We start from the raw sequence: 20,801 nt of genomic DNA on the forward strand, positions 1-20,801 counted from the left end.
AGCAGCCATGCGGACTGCCGCAGCTGTCGCTGCGTGGAGCGCTGTGATGAAAAACATTTCCTTAACGACGAGCGGACCGACTTGCGCCCATGCGGACAATTCGAATGTGTACAAATGTTGAGCCTCCACCCCTCCCTTTTTTTGTGTGTGTGTGTGTGTCAGCGCCGCTGCACCGTGTGCCCCCTGTGCCCTGCGCTTGGCGGGACACAGGGACAACGGTCCGACATCTCTGTCTAACGGGGTGCGACGCTGCTCTGTCGGCGCACCTCGATTTCAGGAGATGGAGATGATGGTGCTGCGGTGGTGGCACGTGGCGCACTTGCCGCCATGTGCCATGCGCCACCCCACTTGAAGTGTGCGAGGAGAACCGTAGCCGCTGCAGCTCCGTTAAGTGAGACGCCGCGGGTGTTACTTCTCCAAGAGTCCTGCCGCATACCCGCGGCTTGCTGTGCGTGTGTGCTGGCTGCGCTGCCGCGCAGGATGAAAGACATTCAACGGATCCCAATCAGAGCACTGTGCACTGAACACCCGTCGTGATGTTAATCCGCATAACAGCGGCTGACGCTGTGGTGCAACCAGCCACTGGCACGTGGTGCGATGTACAGTCCGGGCAGCGGCGCCGTCGCCGGCTGGGTGTGGACTGAGGGGTGCGGGCTGGCGGAGGGGCGGGATGCAGAAAGGCGCGCGCGAGAGCGGAGCTGATGACAAACCGTTGTAGTGCGCGTCTGACGCCGCGTGATTGATACAAAGCAACTCGGGGCCGGGACGACGTCCCGCGCCTCTCCCCTGATCGCCTCGTGTCACCGTCTGCATCCTTCGCTGGCGCATCCGCCGCTGCCGGCTGCACTGCCGTCATTTGCGTGTGTGTGTGTGTGTGTGTGTGTTGGGTGAAAGGGAGGGGAAGAAGCAGCCATGCGGACTGCCGCAGCTGTCGCTGCGTGGAGCGCTGTGATGAAAAACATTTCCTTAACGACGAGCGGACCGACTTGCGCCCATGCGGACAATTCGAATGTGTACAAATGTTGAGCCTCCACCCCTCCCTTTTTTTTGTGTGTGTGTGTGTGTCAGCGCCGCTGCACCGTGTGCCCCCTGTGCCCTGCGCTTGGCGGGACACAGGGACAACGGTCCGACATCTCTGTCTAACGGGGTGCGACGCTGCTCTGTCGGCGCACCTCGATTTCAGGAGATGGAGATGATGGTGCTGCGGTGGTGGCACGTGGCGCACTTGCCGCCATGTGCCATGCGCCACCCCACTTGAAGTGTGCGAGGAGAACCGTAGCCGCTGCAGCTCCGTTAAGTGAGACGCCGCGGGTGTTACTTCTCCAAGAGTCCTGCCGCATACCCGCGGCTTGCTGTGCGTGTGTGCTGGCTGCGCTGCCGCGCAGGATGAAAGACATTCAACGGATCCCAATCAGAGCACTGTGCACTGAACACCCGTCGTGATGTTAATCCGCATAACAGCGGCTGACGCTGTGGTGCAACCAGCCACTGGCACGTGGTGCGATGTACAGTCCGGGCAGCGGCGCCGTCGCCGGCTGGGTGTGGACTGAGGGGTGCGGGCTGGCGGAGGGGCGGGATGCAGAAAGGCGCGCGCGAGAGCGGAGCTGATGACAAACCGTTGTAGTGCGCGTCTGACGCCGCGTGATTGATACAAAGCAACTCGGGGCCGGGACGACGTCCCGCGCCTCTCCCTGATCGCCTCGTGTCACCGTCTGCATCCTTCGCCGGCGCATCCGCCGCTGCCGGCTGCACTGCCGTCATTTGCGTGTGTGTGTGTGTGTGTGTGTGTTGGGTGAAAGGGAGGGGAAGAAGCAGCCATGCGGACTGCCGCAGCTGTCGCTGCGTGGAGCGCTGTGATGAAAAACATTTCCTTAACGACGAGCGGACCGACTTGCGCCCATGCGGACAATTCGAATGTGTACAAATGTTGAGCCTCCACCCCTCCCTTTTTTTGTGTGTGTGTGTGTGTCAGCGCCGCTGCACCGTGTGCCCCCTGTGCCCTGCGCTTGGCGGGACACAGGGACAACGGTCCGACATCTCTGTCTAACGGGGTGCGACGCTGCTCTGTCGGCGCACCTCGATTTCAGGAGATGGAGATGATGGTGCTGCGGTGGTGGCACGTGGCGCACTTGCCGCCATGTGCCATGCGCCACCCCACTTGAAGTGTGCGAGGAGAACCGTAGCCGCTGCAGCTCCGTTAAGTGAGACGCCGCGGGTGTTACTTCTCCAAGAGTCCTGCCGCATACCCGCGGCTTGCTGTGCGTGTGTGCTGGCTGCGCTGCCGCGCAGGATGAAAGACATTCAACGGATCCCAATCAGAGCACTGTGCACTGAACACCCGTCGTGATGTTAATCCGCATAACAGCGGCTGACGCTGTGGTGCAACCAGCCACTGGCACGTGGTGCGATGTACAGTCCGGGCAGCGGCGCCGTCGCCGGCTGGGTGTGGACTGAGGGGTGCGGGCTGGCGGAGGGGCGGGATGCAGAAAGGCGCGCGCGAGAGCGGAGCTGATGACAAACCGTTGTAGTGCGCGTCTGACGCCGCGTGATTGATACAAAGCAACTCGGGGCCGGGACGACGTCCCGCGCCTCTCCCCTGATCGCCTCGTGTCACCGTCTGCATCCTTCGCCGGCGCATCCGCCGCTGCCGGCTGCACTGCCGTCATTTGCGTGTGTGTGTGTGTGTGTGTGTGTGTTGGGTGAAAGGGAGGGGAAGAAGCAGCCATGCGGACTGCCGCAGCTGTCGCTGCGTGGAGCGCTGTGATGAAAAACATTTCCTTAACGACGAGCGGACCGACTTGCGCCCATGCGGACAATTCGAATGTGTACAAATGTTGAGCCTCCACCCCTCCCTTTTTTTTGTGTGTGTGTGTGTGTCAGCGCCGCTGCACCGTGTGCCCCTGTGCCCTGCGCTTGGCGGGACACAGGGACAACGGTCCGACATCTCTGTCTAACGGGGTGCGACGCTGCTCTGTCGGCGCACCTCGATTTCAGGAGATGGAGATGATGGTGCTGCGGTGGTGGCACGTGGCGCACTTGCCGCCATGTGCCATGCGCCACCCCACTTGAAGTGTGCGAGGAGAACCGTAGCCGCTGCAGCTCCGTTAAGTGAGACGCCGCGGGTGTTACTTCTCCAAGAGTCCTGCCGCATACCCGCGGCTTGCTGTGCGTGTGTGCTGGCTGCGCTGCCGCGCAGGATGAAAGACATTCAACGGATCCCAATCAGAGCACTGTGCACTGAACACCCGTCGTGATGTTAATCCGCATAACAGCGGCTGACGCTGTGGTGCAACCAGCCACTGGCACGTGGTGCGATGTACAGTCCGGGCAGCGGCGCCGTCGCCGGCTGGGTGTGGACTGAGGGGTGCGGGCTGGCGGAGGGGCGGGATGCAGAAAGGCGCGCGCGAGAGCGGAGCTGATGACAAACCGTTGTAGTGCGCGTCTGACGCCGCGTGATTGATACAAAGCAACTCGGGGCCGGGACGACGTCCCGCGCCTCTCCCCTGATCGCCTCGTGTCACCGTCTGCATCCTTCGCTGGCGCATCCGCCGCTGCCGGCTGCACTGCCGTCATTTGCGTGTGTGTGTGTGTGTGTGTGTGTTGGGTGAAAGGGAGGGGAAGAAGCAGCCATGCGGACTGCCGCAGCTGTCGCTGCGTGGAGCGCTGTGATGAAAAACATTTCCTTAACGACGAGCGGACCGACTTGCGCCCATGCGGACAATTCGAATGTGTACAAATGTTGAGCCTCCACCCCTCCCTTTTTTTTGTGTGTGTGTGTGTGTCAGCGCCGCTGCACCGTGTGCCCCCTGTGCCCTGCGCTTGGCGGGACACAGGGACAACGGTCCGACATCTCTGTCTAACGGGGTGCGACGCTGCTCTGTCGGCGCACCTCGATTTCAGGAGATGGAGATGATGGTGCTGCGGTGGTGGCACGTGGCGCACTTGCCGCCATGTGCCATGCGCCACCCCACTTGAAGTGTGCGAGGAGAACCGTAGCCGCTGCAGCTCCGTTAAGTGAGACGCCGCGGGTGTTACTTCTCCAAGAGTCCTGCCGCATACCCGCGGCTTGCTGTGCGTGTGTGCTGGCTGCGCTGCCGCGCAGGATGAAAGACATTCAACGGATCCCAATCAGAGCACTGTGCACTGAACACCCGTCGTGATGTTAATCCGCATAACAGCGGCTGACGCTGTGGTGCAACCAGCCACTGGCACGTGGTGCGATGTACAGTCCGGGCAGCGGCGCCGTCGCCGGCTGGGTGTGGACTGAGGGGTGCGGGCTGGCGGAGGGGGCGGGATGCAGAAAGGCGCGCGCGAGAGCGGAGCTGATGACAAACCGTTGTAGTGCGCGTCTGACGCCGCGTGATTGATACAAAGCAACTCGGGGCCGGGACGACGTCCCGCGCCTCTCCCCTGATCGCCTCGTGTCACCGTCTGCATCCTTCGCCGGCGCATCCGCCGCTGCCGGCTGCACTGCCGTCATTTGCGTGTGTGTGTGTGTGTTGGGTGAAAGGGAGGGGAAGAAGCAGCCATGCGGACTGCCGCAGCTGTCGCTGCGTGGAGCGCTGTGATGAAAAACATTTCCTTAACGACGAGCGGACCGACTTGCGCCCATGCGGACAATTCGAATGTGTACAAATGTTGAGCCTCCACCCCTCCCTTTTTTTGTGTGTGTGTGTGTGTGTCAGCGCCGCTGCACCGTGTGCCCCCTGTGCCCTGCGCTTGGCGGGACACAGGGACAACGGTCCGACATCTCTGTCTAACGGGGTGCGACGCTGCTCTGTCGGCGCACCTCGATTTCAGGAGATGGAGATGATGGTGCTGCGGTGGTGGCACGTGGCGCACTTGCCGCCATGTGCCATGCGCCACCCCACTTGAAGTGTGCGAGGAGAACCGTAGCCGCTGCAGCTCCGTTAAGTGAGACGCCGCGGGTGTTACTTCTCCAAGAGTCCTGCCGCATACCCGCGGCTTGCTGTGCGTGTGTGCTGGCTGCGCTGCCGCGCAGGATGAAAGACATTCAACGGATCCCAATCAGAGCACTGTGCACTGAACACCCGTCGTGATGTTAATCCGCATAACAGCGGCTGACGCTGTGGTGCAACCAGCCACTGGCACGTGGTGCGATGTACAGTCCGGGCAGCGGCGCCGTCGCCGGCTGGGTGTGGACTGAGGGGTGCGGGCTGGCGGAGGGGGCGGGATGCAGAAAGGCGCGCGCGAGAGCGGAGCTGATGACAAACCGTTGTAGTGCGCGTCTGACGCCGCGTGATTGATACAAAGCAACTCGGGGCCGGGACGACGTCCCGCGCCTCTCCCCTGATCGCCTCGTGTCACCGTCTGCATCCTTCGCTGGCGCATCCGCCGCTGCCGGCTGCACTGCCGTCATTTGCGTGTGTGTGTGTGTGTGTGTGTGTTGGGTGAAAGGGAGGGGAAGAAGCAGCCATACGGACTGCCGCAGCTGTCGCTGCGTGGAGCGCTGTGATGAAAAACATTTCCTTAACGACGAGCGGACCGACTTGCGCCCATGCGGACAATTCGAATGTGTACAAATGTTGAGCCTCCACCCCTCCCTTTTTTTTTTGTGTGTGTGTGTGTGTGTCAGCGCCGCTGCACCGTGTGCCCCCTGTGCCCTGCGCTTGGCGGGACACAGGGGCAACGGTCCGACATCTCTGTCTAACGGGGTGCGACGCTGCTCTGTCGGCGCACCTCGATTTCAGGAGATGGAGATGATGGTGCTGCGGTGGTGGCACGTGGCGCACTTGCCGCCATGTGCCATGCGCCACCCCACTTGAAGTGTGCGAGGAGAACCGTAGCCGCTGCAGCTCCGTTAAGTGAGACGCCGCGGGTGTTACTTCTCCAAGAGTCCTGCCGCATACCCGCGGCTTGCTGTGCGTGTGTGCTGGCTGCGCTGCCGCGCAGGATGAAAGACATTCAACGGATCCTAATCAGAGCACTGTGCACTGAACACCCGTCTTGATGTTAATCCGCATAACAGCGGCTGACGCTGTGGTGCAACCAGCCACTGGCACGTGGTGCGATGTACAGTCCGGGCAGCGGCGCCGTCGCCGGCTGGGTGTGGACTGAGGGGTGCGGGCTGGCGGAGGGGGCGGGATGCAGAAAGGCGCGCGCGAGAGCGGAGCTGATGACAAACCGTTGTAGTGCGCGTCTGACGCCGCGTGATTGATACAAAGCAACTCGGGGCCGGGACGACGTCCCGCGCCTCTCCCCTGATCGCCTCGTGTCACCGTCTGCATCCTTCGCTGGCGCATCCGCCGCTGCCGGCTGCACTGCCGTCATTTGCGTGTGTGTGTGTGTTGGGTGAAAGGGAGGGGAAGAAGCAGCCATGCGGACTGCCGCAGCTGTCGCTGCGTGGAGCGCTGTGATGAAAAACATTTCCTTAACGACGAGCGGACCGACTTGCGCCCATGCGGACAATTCGAATGTGTACAAATGTTGAGCCTCCACCCCTCCCTTTTTTTTTTTGTGTGTGTGCGTGTGTCAGCGCCGCTGCACCGTGTGCCCCCTGTGCCTTTGGTTTTTTCTAAACTTTTTTCATCAATGGGGAATTAGGCAGCTTAGGCAAGATCAGCGGAGATGATGGCATTCAGTACGGCACTGCTCAACCGCACGTGTCTGATGCCCCGAAGTGGTTTGCGTGATGCACGCCAGGGGCGGCTGCTGGGGAAACGCACTTCGAGTGTCGAGTGAATTTGTGGCGTCAAGCGCTACCATTTGTGGAGCTGTTCGCACTCCTCTCCGGTGTCTGGACGCAAGGCCTGGGCACCATACACTGTTAGACAGCGTGCACTGCGTCGCCGGTCTGTAACCTTTCTGAAGTGGTGTTGTTGCGCACCTCTTCTCGTACATCACTCCTAAAAATCCTCCGTGTCATCCCTGACTCGTTTTCATCAAGTGCTCGCCCCCCCCCCCCCCGCACAACCCCCTCACACACACACACTCCTTTCTCCAGGTAAGCGTCTGACTCTGGGCTCGCAGATCAACTCCAGAAGTGTCGTGTGGAGCGTGCTGAACAGGTGTCGCAGCATTACGGAGGCATCTATCCTGTGGACGGAGATCGATGCGCACCCCACCCCCATTATGACGCGCACATTTGTTTCTGTAGAGTTACACATCGATACGCGCACACACATAAAAAAAAACAAAGGATTACGATCATAGACGATCCTAGACGATCATAGACGATCATAGACGATCACCAAAGGGTTAGGGAGGAGGGGGGAGAGGGAGGGGACCTGTGACAGAGTAGACAGCCCGACATTCAACCATCATCATCATCATCACCACCAACACACCATAAAGTTTTCGGATTACATCGATTCACCTCTTCTACAGCAGCCAAGTGCCTTTCGCCGCTCTGCCCTCGCCAGCTTCAGGTAGCGTCTTCTTGGGCTGCATGCTCAACAGCGTGCACACACACACACACACACACACACAACGTGACCACGGGATGCCTCCCAAGCGCGGGAGTGCACGTGCACAGCCTGCGTCAAAGGCACCGAAATCGCGCACGGCCGCGAAGGAAACCACCAGCGCAGCGGATCGAACCAAGATGGCGCCCGCAAAGAAATCAAAGATATCAGCAGCTGCGGCACCAACGAGTCGCAAGCGTGGGCGGTCGCCGAACACCGGCATATCCTCTGCCAAGGCATCCAAAGCCCCAGGACCTCTGCAACCGAACGCACCACAACTGCCTCCAACCGCACGTAGGCCGAGGGATAGAGCTGGTTCCGGCAAGGGAGAGGCCTCTTCCTCTCGGGCTCGTCAAGCAGCTGCACACCCACCGCAGCCCCCACTGAAGACGGCACGAACGCAGCCCCTCAAATCTGCCTCAACCCACGCAGCCGTCCCGAGGCCGGAAGCAACGGATGCTGTCGTGGAGGCGACCACAGAGGCAATGGAAGGGGACGGGTCCCACAACAGCGGTGCAACCTCCTGGGACCATCCCGAGGGCCTCTCCCTGCTTCGTCGCTACCTCCCTTTTCCTGCGCCGATGCCCACGGACAGAAGCAGCGCCTCTGATGCCCCGGAGTGGAGCACAACGGATGCCGCCGTCTTCTCCATGTTCCTCGCTGAAGCGCAGGCTCACCTCATTCGACACTGTTGCCGACAGCTCGCTCAGCTCACAACATCAACCGCACCGGCTTTCTTGCACGCTGCTGCGCTTGGCGAGGCAGCCTTGGCAGCCTCCCATCCGTTGTCCATGCCGACTAAGGCGAGCAGTGGTTCTGCCGATCAAGACTCGCTGCCTCCGGTAGATCCGCTGATCGACAGGCAAGAACTGACGTACCGCACGCTTCGCGCCACCGTCGCTGCTTCCTGCACTCTTGGCCATCGATCATGTCAAGTGCTTTGGGGCCCACGTGGGAGTGGCAAGCACCGCATCTTACGTCTTCTCGCACAGGATGTGCGCAGCACACCCAACACCCTTGTAATTGAGCTGCAAGGGCGGTTGCTGAGAGACGACGAGGCCGCCCTTGGCGTCATTGCTGAGCAGCTGCTCTCCTTTCTGCGCGGTCCGCAGTCGGCGCAACTGCGCGCTGCGCACTATCTCTTGCGAACTGGCACCTTCGAGTTTGGTCAAGTGTTTCGTTTTGAACAGCGTATGCAGGATAACGAACCGCCAGCGACCGCGCAAGGACTCACAACCCGCGCCATGCACGGCAGGGATACTCTACCACCGCAAGCGTCTCGACGCATGGGGGGGAGCAGCGTTAGAAACGGTCAAGGCGGTGCGCATCGGTATTCTCGACCGTCAACAACGACGACTGCCCCGCCCACGAAAGCCTCGCACGGGAGAGCGAGAGGGACGCGCTGGAATGCGAGTCGCCGTGCGGCTCGGGCTCGGGCGGACAGTGACACGGAAGTTTGGGATGAGGATACAGAAGACGACGCTTGTGCGGACGAAGACGACGATGTGCAGGGGGGAAGCAGCGTCATGGTTACTTCAACCACAGCTTATCTCACCGGCGGGGCGGCAAGCGCCTTGCCTCATCTGCAGCGCGCGCTTCTCCTGCTGAAAAGTCAGGGCTGCAGCATTGTCGTGTGCATCCGCGACATCGATGTCTTTGGCATTCGCTGCGATCAACTTCTCTACGTCCTCGCCGGTCTCATGCACGACAGTGACGGGAGCGGCAACGGTGCTGGCAGTGGTGGGGGACTGTCGCTCCTGCTCGCGTCCGCCGCGCCCGATATCCGGCAGCTGGAGAAGCGACTCTCCAGCCGTCTAACATGTGAAACGCGCTACGTGCCGCTGTTGCCATGGTCTCTCCGAAACCTGCTTGCCGCCACGCTGCACACGACGGCGCAGGATGCGTTGAACCAGGTGCGCATGAGGGAGGTCGAGCACCAGAGAGGGGTGCTGGTGGAAGCGCTCCGTACTGAATCGGCGAGACGGCAACACAGCACGGACGGCGGCGGCGGTAGGGCCACCTATCGTGAGAAGGCGCTGCTGGAAAAGACGATGACTGGCCTGCAGACGCGACTGCACGCAAGCGATGCCACGCTGCGAGAGTTGCGGGCGCAGCGACGACACCTTTGCAGCCTGTTTGACACCGAGGCTGCCGCCCCTGCCAGGACAAACCATAAAATCGGCTCTCGTACCCTAGGCCACTACACCGCCTCCGGTTGGCGCTCTTCGGTGTTTACGTCGCTGCTACCGCCGCAGAACCAGGTGTCTGCCCCTACAAGCTCAGCGGCGCCGCCTTCCACAGCTGTTCGGACCTGGTCTGTCAGCTCACTCTTTGCCCATCCCTCGCTGACTCTCGAGGTGCAGTGTGTCATGTGCGAGGAACTTCTCCGACAACTTAGCAGCGCCACACGTGAGCGTGTAACACGGGGTCTCGCCGGTGCGGATGACCTCCGTGGCCACGACTCCTCCCCACTCGCGCCACTGGTGACAGAACTGAGCACAGAGCTGGAGCTTAGCAGCAGCAGCTCGACCGTGCTGGCAGTGCTGGCAAGCCACCTATGTAAAGCTGCTAGCGGATCGATTGATTTTCTCGGTCGAGGTGGTCGACGTGTGCTTTTTAGTTGGTTACGCGCCAGGCTGCAGCATGAGCCCATCCCTACGGCGGCTGTCAACGCCACTTCGGCCTCAGAGGCAAGCGCTGCGCACCCAGGGGGGGTGCCACAGACGGTGTTGTCGCGCTGGCAGGAGGCGGCGGCCGCGTCCACAGCGCTGCGGACCTCTGAAAGTGGCGCCGGACGCGTCGAGAAAACACCACTGAGCGAGCGCGCCACGGACGTTCGATTCGAGTCAACGCTAAATTCAGGCGACGATGGGCCAGCGGCGAGGGATGTGGCAAACGGCAGCCGCGCTGTGTACCACCGCACCCGTCCAGAGCTTCCATCGCTGTCTTTGCTGCCTCCTCATATACATGACCTGCTTGCCGACGGTCAGCTTGTTGGCATGGGCTATGGTAGTCGGGAGGTGCTGCTGGTTCTTTTCTACATGCACATCCACCACACAAACGGCGTTCGACAGCGCACTGTGTCTGATCTTCTCGAAGACGTGTCCTCCTCACTCGGCACAAAAGCGGCAGCTGCGTTGGATCGAGAGGCATTTCGTATTGCCATACGTCATCTGTGCCGATGGCGACTACTGCGCGTGGTGGAGGTGCACTCGCAGCTGCTCGAGATGTGCGGCAATGATGCACGACTGCGTGATTTTCTCTTCTCGCTGCTTTCAAAGAAACAGAAGTGGTGTGAGGCGGAGTTGGGCCTTGACGCACGCGAAATGATGCGCTTCCGCAACCTCCTTTGACAACGTGCACCGCAGGTGGGGAGGGGGAAGGCGGGGGGGGTGCGAAAGAGAATGGGGGGAGAGGAGAGAAGGGTGAGTGAGTGGAAACACACAAATAACAGGGCAGGCATTCCTCCTCCTTTCCCTTCCCCCACCTCACGTGTGGCGACGACCACCGCCATCCGCGTGTGCGGTGAGTGAGGGGGGGGAGGTAGAACGAAGCTGCGGGTTTCTTGTTTCTAACATATATATATATATATATATGTGTGTGTGTGTGTGTGAATGTATCCCAAAACCTAAAGGGTTTTATGCAATTTAACTCGCATCTCCGCCCCACCCCCAGTGTATCGACACCGGCGGATGAGCTGACAGAATGCCCAGACCGCAGACAAGGCAATAGGCGTTGACTGCGGCGATGGGCACACACATGCCCTTCATTCCCATCATGCCCTCCCCTCCCTCCCTCTCCTTTTAGGGGGGAGGGGGATGGAGATTTGATTGTATTTACCTCCACTACATCTCCGGACTCACCTGCCACCCACGGCAACATACATACACGCACACACACACACACACACATATATATATATACATATATATGTGATGGGCCCTTGCCACGGCGTTGCTTCATTCCTGCAAAGGTTCGGTTAGAAATACACGAAGTCGGGGAAAGAGATTCTTTGACCTCAGCGAGAAGCCACACTCTCCCTATAATCCGCCCAGGCACTGAAGTGCATCCATCACGAAAGTGGAGCGCACAGTAGTTTCCGAAGTCTCTCTCTCTCTCTCCTTCACGAAGACACCTCTCCTCCTCGCCACCCCCATCCCATCATCCTCCCCTGTGAAGGAGCAGAGAAGAACTGAAGATGGCGGATCGCGCCTCCATTAGCTCGTCTGAGCCGGCGACCCTGATCAATGAGGCCGATGCCACGCGCGCAGGTACCGAGGCGGACAACTCCATGCACGAGTCGAGCACCAGCGCTGGCGAGGCCCTCAACGACACGACGAAAAACGATTCGGTCAGCGCGGTGGGCCACGTCGTCGCCTCGGCGGCAGTGGGCGAAGCGAACAACGAAGAGGGCGAGGCAGCGGCGCCTCTTTTCCACAACAACGACGGCGACGAAGACGACGAGGAAACTGCAGATGAGGACGAGGACGACGCCGGCCCCTGTGAACGCATCGCAGCGAGTGACGTCAAGAAAATTATTCTCCAAGCGCTGAGTCCGTACTTTGACGATGATGCAGGCGGGGGTGCCTCTGTAGTCCCCAATGCTGACCTGCTACACCCACCGTCTGGAAGCGGGCCTGCGGCAGCAAAGTCGAACCCCGCGGGCCCAGAAGCCCATAAACCCCCCTTAGTAGTAGCCGTGGCGCCGGCAATGGAGGACGACTTCGATAGTGGCGGGACGGTGCAGCGGTACGACCATTTCAAAGCTCAAGAGTGGATTGCGCTGGTGTGTGATGGCATCATGGAGCGTCTGGTCGCCCTCGGAAAGCCGTTCAAGTTTGTCGTGCATTCGATGGTAATGCGCAAGTGCGGAGCGGGCGTGCATGTGTGCTCTAGCTGCTACTACGCCCCCACGGATGGCTGGCTAAGCCACGCACACGATCTATCTGAACATCTCTACGTGGTTGTGACAGTGTACTGGTGTGCAGTATAGGTGCTGTACGCTGTGTATCGGTCTCTGTGTAGGTGTTGGTAGCTGAGCCCGTTCCCTTGGTTAACCGTTTCCTATTTGTGGTTGTAATGACCCCTCTCCCCACCCCCTCGATGTGCATTCTCCTCTCCCCCCTCCGCCGCGCTCTGTGAAGGCGGCACCCTCCTCGCCGAGCCGAGCCGATGACGGTGTAGTGTTCGTTTCTATGGGCACGGGTGTGCTGAGCTGGTGCATTCACAGCCCATCTTGAAGGCTTGCTGGGCCTGCTCCTCTTCACCCCAACCCGTTAACTCTCCCCTGCCTCCGCCCCCCCCCTCCACTCGCACGCAGATATCCCGCTCCTTCACGCATAGATGGGCGCGCGCGCAACGCCGCCACAGCCTCGCGCCACACGTGACATCGGCTCTAAAAAGAGAAAGGGAGGAAGAATGGTCACTTCACACTTGTTTCCACGCTCGATGTACACTGGATCTCTGTGCGGCTTTGTGTGTGTGTGTGTGTCTGTGTGTGTGTGTGTTCATCTGAGGCGGTGGAAGGAGGACATGATGAGACATGCGTCCTCTCCCCACCAAGAGTACTCCTGTTCACCACCACCACTTCGGCTCCGGTGTTCGCGTCTCAACATGGATGTAATCCATTCCCCATCCCACCCACCCACCCACCTCACCCCCCAAAAAAAAAGAAAAACGAAAACGTTTCTTCTGCCCTGGTGCTCCTGTCTTCCCTCCCCCTATGTGGAATGCGCACGGGTAGGCCTCTCGACCGTTTTTCGTTATCCCCGCAAGGGCTGAAACACCGGCTTCTTTCTTCCCCCCCCCCCCTCCCCCCTCTCGCGCTCGAATCTCTGCGCGGGTACGCACGTGCACATCACTCCTGGACGTAACGTCTAAAACAAAAATGCAAATCTCTTCGCCATGTCTCTCTCTCCCCTGCGCACAACCCCCTCACCCTCACCCTCACACTCTCCTCCCCTCCACCGCCACCACCACCTGGGTGGTGAATGTGCATATAAATCACCATATACTGACTCATTTTTTTTTCATTTTTCTCCTGCGCCGCCGTCGCATCGGCCTTGTGCTGTTTCGCCTCGCCCTTCCCCCGCCTCCCTTTAACTCCCTGCCTGTCAACATTCCCTCCTCCCCTTATTTTGTTCATCATCCGTTTTCTATTTTTCTATTTTTGCGCGATTGTGTTGGGCGACCATAGCCATCCTCTCTCGGTGTTCCCTTTCACTTTTCGCGTGTGTGCGTGTATATCAGCCTCGTAGGGCTCCTCCTCTATCCATCCTACCAAAAAAAAAGGCGGTTGTGTTCGCCTCCCCCCGGTTTTCCCTCGGCTGTTTCGTTCGGTGCGCGTGTATTGCGGAGTTGGTCAGGAAGAACCAACGATATTATTGGGAGCTGTATACATATAGTGTTAACGTGGGTGCACGACTACCTCCACTCCCCCTCCTCTCCCCCTCCACCTCCCAGCAAAATGCTTCGCTCACCTCTGCAGCGCCTTGCCCCCAAGGCAAAAGAAGCGTTCGTGCGTGGCAAGCCGCATCTCATCATCGGGACCATCGGCCATGTCGACCATGGAAAAACGACACTGACGTCGGCCATCACAACAGTGCTTGCGAAGCACGGCCAAGCGCAAGCGCTGGACTACTTTGCCATCGACAAGTCCCCGGAAGAGAAAAGCCGCAAGATCACAATCAACGCAACGCACGTAGAGTACGAGTCGGAGAAGCGCCATTATGGTCATATCGACTGCCCTGGTCATATGGACTTCGTGAAAAACATGATCACAGGAGCTGCGCAGATGGATGGTGGCATCATTGTGGTGGCTGCCACCGACGGTGTCATGCCGCAGACACGCGAGCACCTGCTTATCTGTTCGCAGATTGGGCTTCCGGCGCTCGTAGGGTTCATCAACAAGGTGGATATGACAGACGAGGACACGTGCGACCTAGTGGATATGGAGGTGCGTGAGCAGCTGGAGAAGTATAAGTTCCCAGCGGAGGAGACGCCCATCGTGCGCGGCTCGGCCCTCAAAGCCGTCGAGGGTGACGCAAAGTATGAGCAGGCGATTCTCGATTTGGTACAGAAGTGCGACGAGTGGATCCCCGACCCGCCGCGCAACACGGACAAACCCTTTCTCATGGCCATCGAGCACGTGTATGAGATCGGCAAGGATAAGAAGAGCGTCATTGTCACCGGTCGTGTCGATCAGGGCGTGCTGAAGCTAAACACGGACGCCGAGCTCGCCGGCTTCAGTGCCAAGAAGTCGACGGTCAGGGTAACAGGCATTGAGATGTACCACAAGACGTTGAGCGAGTGCATGCCCGGCGATTCTGTCGGCGTCAGCATCGTTGGCACCGGCGACACGACCAGCCTATCCAAGGACAATGTCGAACGCGGCATGGTGATGGCGGCAACTGGTAGCACGAACCTCTTCAACAAGGTGAAGGCACAGGTCTACGTCCTGACCAAAGACGAAGGTGGCCGCCACACTGGTTTTAGCCCCCACTACCGTCCGCAACTGTTCTTCCATTGCGCTGATGTGACAGCGGACATGAGCTTCCCGGAGGCAGAGAAGCATCGAGAGGAGCTCAACAAAAAGTTTGGTCGTGGCCCCGAGGAGGAGAAGAAGAAGGAGGCAGAGATGAAGGAATTTGAGAGCAAGCTGGTCTGCATGCCGGGCGACAACCGTGAGCTCATCCTGACGTTGGCGTACCCGATGCCCATTGAAAAGGGGCTCAAGTTTACCATTCGTGAAGGCAAAATCACTGTCGGGTGGGGCGCAGTGGTGGAGACGATGGGCCTCGACACCAAGGTCAACATTGAGGGCAAGCGCATAGGCGCCAAGCCGGTGACAGGAAAGAAAAAGAAATAGAGTGCATTACACCGGGGAGGGGGAGGGGAGGGGAGGGGGGCGTGCGTGCGTGCACGTGTAACGGGTGCGTGAAGCGGGAGGTGGGCAGAAAGAAGAGGGACGTAGGGTAGGATAGCGCCCGACGCGCGGAACGTGCTTCACGTGCGTGTCTAATGGTGTACCCTCTATCGCCCTCCCCCCCCCCCCGCAAAGCGTGCACCTAAGCTCTCAACTCTCCAACCCCCCCCTTCTGCTTCCTGTGTTCTGCGGTTGTTCTAGGGGTCTGTGCACATGCCTGACTTCTTGTTGGTGGTTGTTGTTGAGAGGAGGAGGTGGCTTTATCCCTGTTCTCTCTCTCGACCCTAATTCACAGATTCTTCTCTCTTCTTCTTTTCGGTTTTTGGAGTTATGCGTGTTTGATGCGCACATAATGTGAGTTGCCGTAATGAGTCTCTGGTAGTCGTGCTCTCGCTGGCTAGAGGGCGGGTGAGCGAGGTGTGCTCGTCGGTACGATGATCTTTTTTTTTTGCGTTGTAGGACACTATCCAGTGTGTTGAGCGCGGGTTTCCCGGGGCGGGGATACGAATCGAGGGTGTGTGTGCTCATCTACACGCTCCCCTTCGCGGCTAGTCGCTGCTCCCACCCCTGTTCCCCCCTCCACACACATCTACAGATATGGGCGTGTGTATATATGCATAAGTGCGCACAGCACCATGCACTCACAGATTTGTTCGTTGTATCGATACATCTCTCTCCCTCTCGTTCTACGTCTCTCCCCCTTTCCTTGTCGATGCGTACGTGTCTGTGTCTGTGTGTGTGATGTTGTTGTTGTTGGTTGTGGATGCCGGCCGTTGTTAGTTGTTTTGAAGATTCTCTAAACGAAAGAGGGACGGGGGAAGAGAGAGAGAGAACCCTAAGCTCGTTTCTTCTCTGATGAGGGGAGAGAGAGAGTGGAGGAGGAGGAGGAGGAGGAGAGGGGAGAGAGGGGAAGTTGTAACGTCGTCGTGCTCGTGGGGTGTGGAGACGAGGAGGGTCCTCTAAGCATACTCAAGAAACTATATATGTTTTTTTGTTTTCAAATCCCTGCGCAGTACACCCACACCCACACATACAGAGAGAGAGAGAGAGAGAGAGAGAGAGAGCGATCCCCCCACCCCACCCCACCTTCCGCCTCTCCCTTTTTTGTTCTGTTTGTAATAAATCAGTTGAGCAGTGTAGAGAGAGACGAGGGGCGAAGAAAGCGAATCACCTTTGTTTGAGTTTAACAGTTATGGAAGGAAGAGGGAGAACTATATATTTATATATACATCTAAATAGACGGGGAAAAATGGGAAGAGAGCGAAGGGGAGAGGGGGGGCAAGGCAGAGAGGTGCACCGGGCCCAATAAGGCTTGGGTGTGGTGTGCAACAACCCCGCGTGCTCACACACCCAAGGCAGCTCAAGCTTGTGTCCTCGAAGGTGTTCAAATGTCTTCCCAATAGGAGGAGGAAGGGAGGGAGGGGGGAGTAAAGTCGGCACGAGTGTTGTGGCATTCGCTTCTTTGAAACATTTGTGGTGTTTTTCTCTTGCGCGCCTGCCGTAACGCATGAGGTTTAGAGGAGACACACACACACACACACACGCTCCGCTCTCGAGTGTCCCCCCCTGCCCCGCCCCCCCCCCCTTTCCCCCTTCCCCGCACATAAACGTCACTCCTCGGTTCTTTTATCTGCTCCCCCTTTTTTCCTACACACAAATACGCATACGCACACATCCCTCACCGGGGCAGCACATCCGATCCACGCGACATGGGCACTCCCCGAAATGCGACTGTGCCCTCTTCATGAAAGTCGGATGCTTTGGTGTTGAACACGTCACCTCACCGCCACCACACTCTGTTGTGTATGGTGACGCACCTCCCCCATCTCTGTGCCAATGTGGATGATCGCAATGGAAGAGCGGGTGGACCGCCAGATTCTTCACATCGAAGAGCTAGAAGCAAGACATGATATCACAGCTCTTCCGACTCGCTCCCATTTTGAGGTGCCCCCGTCAGATTTTCCTTCAGTGGGGCAGTCTGTTCAGTGGAAGCCACACTCGAGGCTCGAGTACTCTGCTGCCGAATCGCGTGGCCACGGCGAAGAGGAATGGAACACGGACACAATGCGGGTGTGTGGCGAAGCTGCATGTGCAGAACCGCCATTACTGACAACACTCTCTCCAAGTCGCACGAGGGCCCCCCGGCAGTGGGAATCGACGACGCAGCAGCGCAAGAGGGGGGCACACGACACCATTGACGTTTTAGGGCCCTCTTCTTTCGAGTGCCAGCGAGTACATTCGAATGAGCGACTCACCAAGGCTGAGGGGTCAGCGGCGCAGTGCAAAGGGGCGTCATCAATGGCCGATACAAGTCGGCTTGCAGTACGGGGCGTCGACTCGTTCAGACCGACAATAGACGATTGCGTCGCTCTTCTCGACTCTCTCCGCACAGCTACCGAGGGGGCGTCGCGCACACCTCAATTGACCGCTGAGACAGACGGCACAGCACAACTGCAGCGACAGCCACAGGCCAACGGGCGATACCGACCTATGCAGCTTCGCCCTTCGCAGCAGAACACACTACGCATCCTGGACAAGCTTTGCGGTGCCCTGCGCAGCATCCAGGCCTCATACAAGGCGGCCACAGGCATCGGCACACGCGTCTCGCTCGAGACGCTCCTGCAGCTACCACCGGAGACCCTGCCGCTTCTCATGAGCACCGACGACGGCACGCGCGATGCGTGCCGGTCTCACTGCAGTCATGATTACAGCGACTCCCCTGGAGCCGCGGCGTGGTGCGAATTCCTATCAAGCACTTCGCCTTACACGCTTCGGACTGCGCTCATCGATAGTGTTGACACTCTCCCCTGTATCTCGCACGCTGCGGCAGAAACACTCTGGGCAGCGGTGCCGTGGATGCACGCATGCGCTTCTCTCACACCTCCCGTCTCTGGCGAAGCGTCAGCGTCGATGCCTGCGAATCGACGCAGGGACACTACAGTTGAGAGCACCGCACCTCTCAATGAAACAAGCTCGACACACACAGTGAAGGGTAGTAAAGGGGGAGGCAGCCAGTGTCAACATCTCCGACTTGGAGCACAGCGATCGCATCGTACTGGGTCTGCTTCTACGCTGCAAAGCGGACCGGAAAGGGGTCATGTGGTGGAACCCCAGCAGCTGCGTGCGCCGGTGGAGGAGCGTCAGAAATGGTGTGCACGCCACCCGAGTGTTACTGCCTCGACCGTGAGGAGCCGCCTGCAAGATGATGAGCGGTGGGCATACCGAGTCTTTCCCGTCCGCAGCGGATGCACCGCGCCGACCGTGTACGATGATCTCTTTCCCTTGCCGACTGCCGTCTCACCGTTTGTGGAACCCCCACCGCACACTGAGCCATCGCTGTCGTTGTCGGATGAGCGGGACAGCGGTGCTGCTGCCACGGATGCGAAGAATGAGAAGACCGCTGCGGCACTCCTGAATTTCTACACAGGACCTGCCCGCAGGCCGCGGCCGTTCGTGTAAAGCAAAGATGCTGTCAGACATGGAAGCACCGCTACACCAACGGTGCTTCCATGTCTCCTACCTGTATGGGCATCTCGTGTTGCGCACTCTCACGTGCGACTACGCGAAGTCATCTCTCTGTTTTTCACGTTGAGTGTCACTCTGTGACTCCCTTTTTCTGTTGTTGCCTCCCCCCCCCCCCCTCCCTCCCCCCACATCACCCTCTTCTTGCGGTAGCCGTGTGTTTCCTGGATATCACCGATGTGAAAAGCGAAACGAGCGACAGTCGAACAAACAATAAAACAAAAAAAAACGCAAACGCCAGCACACACATGCGCCCAACCTTTTAGAGGGAGGAAGAACGTGGAGATCTCCCTCTCTCTTCTCCCCCAGCAGTTGCAGAAAGGAGGGGCAGAAGCGAACGCGGCGATGGCGGGGGACAACACGTTCCCGTGCGTATAGCACGCACCTCAAACCACCGCTATTCCGGATTTGCGCTTCCTTGTAGATCTACTCGATGGCCATCACCACCACCAGCACGCACAGGCATGCAAAACAGGATTAATTAAAGATGACCCACTTGCCGCCCCCTCCTCCCTCCTCCTCTGCCTGCCTCTCTTCTTCCACAGTCGTACAAAACACGCTCACGCCAACGCAATCTTATACGTGACTCTTTTGTTTGCAAGTATCCCCGCCAGCCCCGCTGACGCTGGGTGAGGAAAAGTGGTGCATCGAGTGGCCGTATCCGGGTCCGACTCTCTCACCTCACCGGCGGGCTCGTATTGGGTGTGCACTCAGCCTCCGCAGTCTCCGAGCCTCCCCACCACCACCACCACCTGTGCATCATGTCGAGCAGTGCGTGGGCGCCATCCTCCTCCACCGCTGGCGCAGCGCCAGCGACACCGGCGTCGTCCTCGCTCAGGTCAACCGACCGCTTTTCTTTTTACTGTGAGGTGTGCAACATCCAGTTCTCAGGCTCACACGCCGCAGAGGCGCACAAAGCTAGTCGAAAACACAAATTGAAAAGCGGGGAGCTGGAATGGAATGAGCGGCACTACAAGAAAGATGTGGACGTGACTCCCGATGATGTCTGGGCGCTCGTGCGACGCAAGCAGGCCGAGCTACAGGTCATCCCATGGAGCGAGCTCAAGTGTAGTGAAGAGGAGTCCACAAAATGAAAGGAAGCGACATCCTGCCGCTGTGCATACCTACGAGCGTGTCTGGTGATGATGTACTGGTCTCCCAATTTCTGGACCTGGTGTTGACGAAAGGAAGGCCTCGGACGTCTCCATCATCTTCATGGTTTTCTTTTTTCTGCTGTTCGTCCGTGGGTATGAGTGAGTTGAGCCGCGATGCAGAAAGAAAGCATATACAGGAATGTCTTTACACCGACCAATAGATATATATATATATATTTCTATAGATACACACAGGAAGAAGGGAGCTCTCAAGCTGAGCACACACGCACGCGTCGATTTGTGTACGGGGGTGCGAGCACAGCTGGCCTCATGTTCTCTCTCTCTCTCTGACCATCGATCCCTTTTATAGTTGTTGTTGTTGTTTTCGTGGTCCTCAGCGTCCTGCAAGCCGCCCAAACCCACCACACACACACACACACGCACAAAAAAAAAGCGCATCATTGTGCTCCACTAAATCAAAACCACATACATTTAACCTAAGAACAAACGGACTCGACCACCACCACCACCACCACCACTAATCCCCCGCTGTCACTTCAGAGGTCTCTCGCGACACCAGTGCGCAGTACGCATGCATCAGAAAACAACCACAACATACATGATTTGACCGACTAAAGCAAATTCGTGTTGACAGAAGGGAGGGAGAGGAGGAGGGGGAGGGGAGGCAAAAAAAAAAAAAACGTCATCTTTTGATCAACTGGCAACGAGGCTGTACTCCGCAACCACCAGCACGAGCACCAGCAGCCCTTTACCGCCTTTTACCACACGAAATATATATATATATATATATATAACATTACTTCTTCCACATTCCTC

At 58.6% G+C, this 20,801-nt stretch overlaps 5 protein-coding genes across 5 annotated transcripts; all 5 read left to right on the forward strand.

Moving 5' to 3' along the window:
- Positions 1-7,462: 7,462 nt before the first annotated feature.
- On the forward strand, positions 7,463-10,777 carry JKF63_06558 (uncharacterized protein; the record flags this gene model as incomplete). The annotated part of the gene is made up of 1 exon (XM_067902507.1): positions 7,463-10,777. One exon carries the CDS (start codon positions 7,463-7,465, stop codon positions 10,775-10,777), a length of 3,315 nt encoding a protein of 1,104 aa, XP_067757924.1.
- Positions 10,778-11,622: 845 nt separating this feature from the next.
- JKF63_06559 (uncharacterized protein) lies at positions 11,623-12,417 on the forward strand (the record flags this gene model as incomplete). The annotated part of the gene is made up of 1 exon (XM_067902508.1): positions 11,623-12,417. One exon carries the CDS (start codon positions 11,623-11,625, stop codon positions 12,415-12,417), a length of 795 nt encoding a protein of 264 aa, XP_067757925.1.
- Positions 12,418-13,890: 1,473 nt separating this feature from the next.
- On the forward strand, positions 13,891-15,291 carry JKF63_06560 (uncharacterized protein; the record flags this gene model as incomplete). Its single annotated transcript, XM_067902509.1, has 1 exon — positions 13,891-15,291. One exon carries the CDS (start codon positions 13,891-13,893, stop codon positions 15,289-15,291), a length of 1,401 nt encoding a protein of 466 aa, XP_067757926.1.
- Positions 15,292-17,184: 1,893 nt separating this feature from the next.
- Positions 17,185-18,807, forward strand: JKF63_06561 (uncharacterized protein; the record flags this gene model as incomplete). The annotated part of the gene is made up of 1 exon (XM_067902510.1): positions 17,185-18,807. One exon carries the CDS (start codon positions 17,185-17,187, stop codon positions 18,805-18,807), a length of 1,623 nt encoding a protein of 540 aa, XP_067757927.1.
- Positions 18,808-19,631: 824 nt separating this feature from the next.
- JKF63_06562 (uncharacterized protein) lies at positions 19,632-19,964 on the forward strand (the record flags this gene model as incomplete). Its single annotated transcript, XM_067902511.1, has 1 exon — positions 19,632-19,964. The coding sequence occupies one exon, from the start codon at positions 19,632-19,634 to the stop codon at positions 19,962-19,964; it is 333 nt and encodes a 110-aa protein (XP_067757928.1).
- Positions 19,965-20,801: the final 837 nt, after the last annotated feature.

Source organism: Porcisia hertigi, chromosome 18 (genome assembly GCF_017918235.1).
Source record: "Porcisia hertigi strain C119 chromosome 18, whole genome shotgun sequence".
NCBI classification, from domain to species: domain Eukaryota; phylum Euglenozoa; class Kinetoplastea; order Trypanosomatida; family Trypanosomatidae; genus Porcisia; species Porcisia hertigi.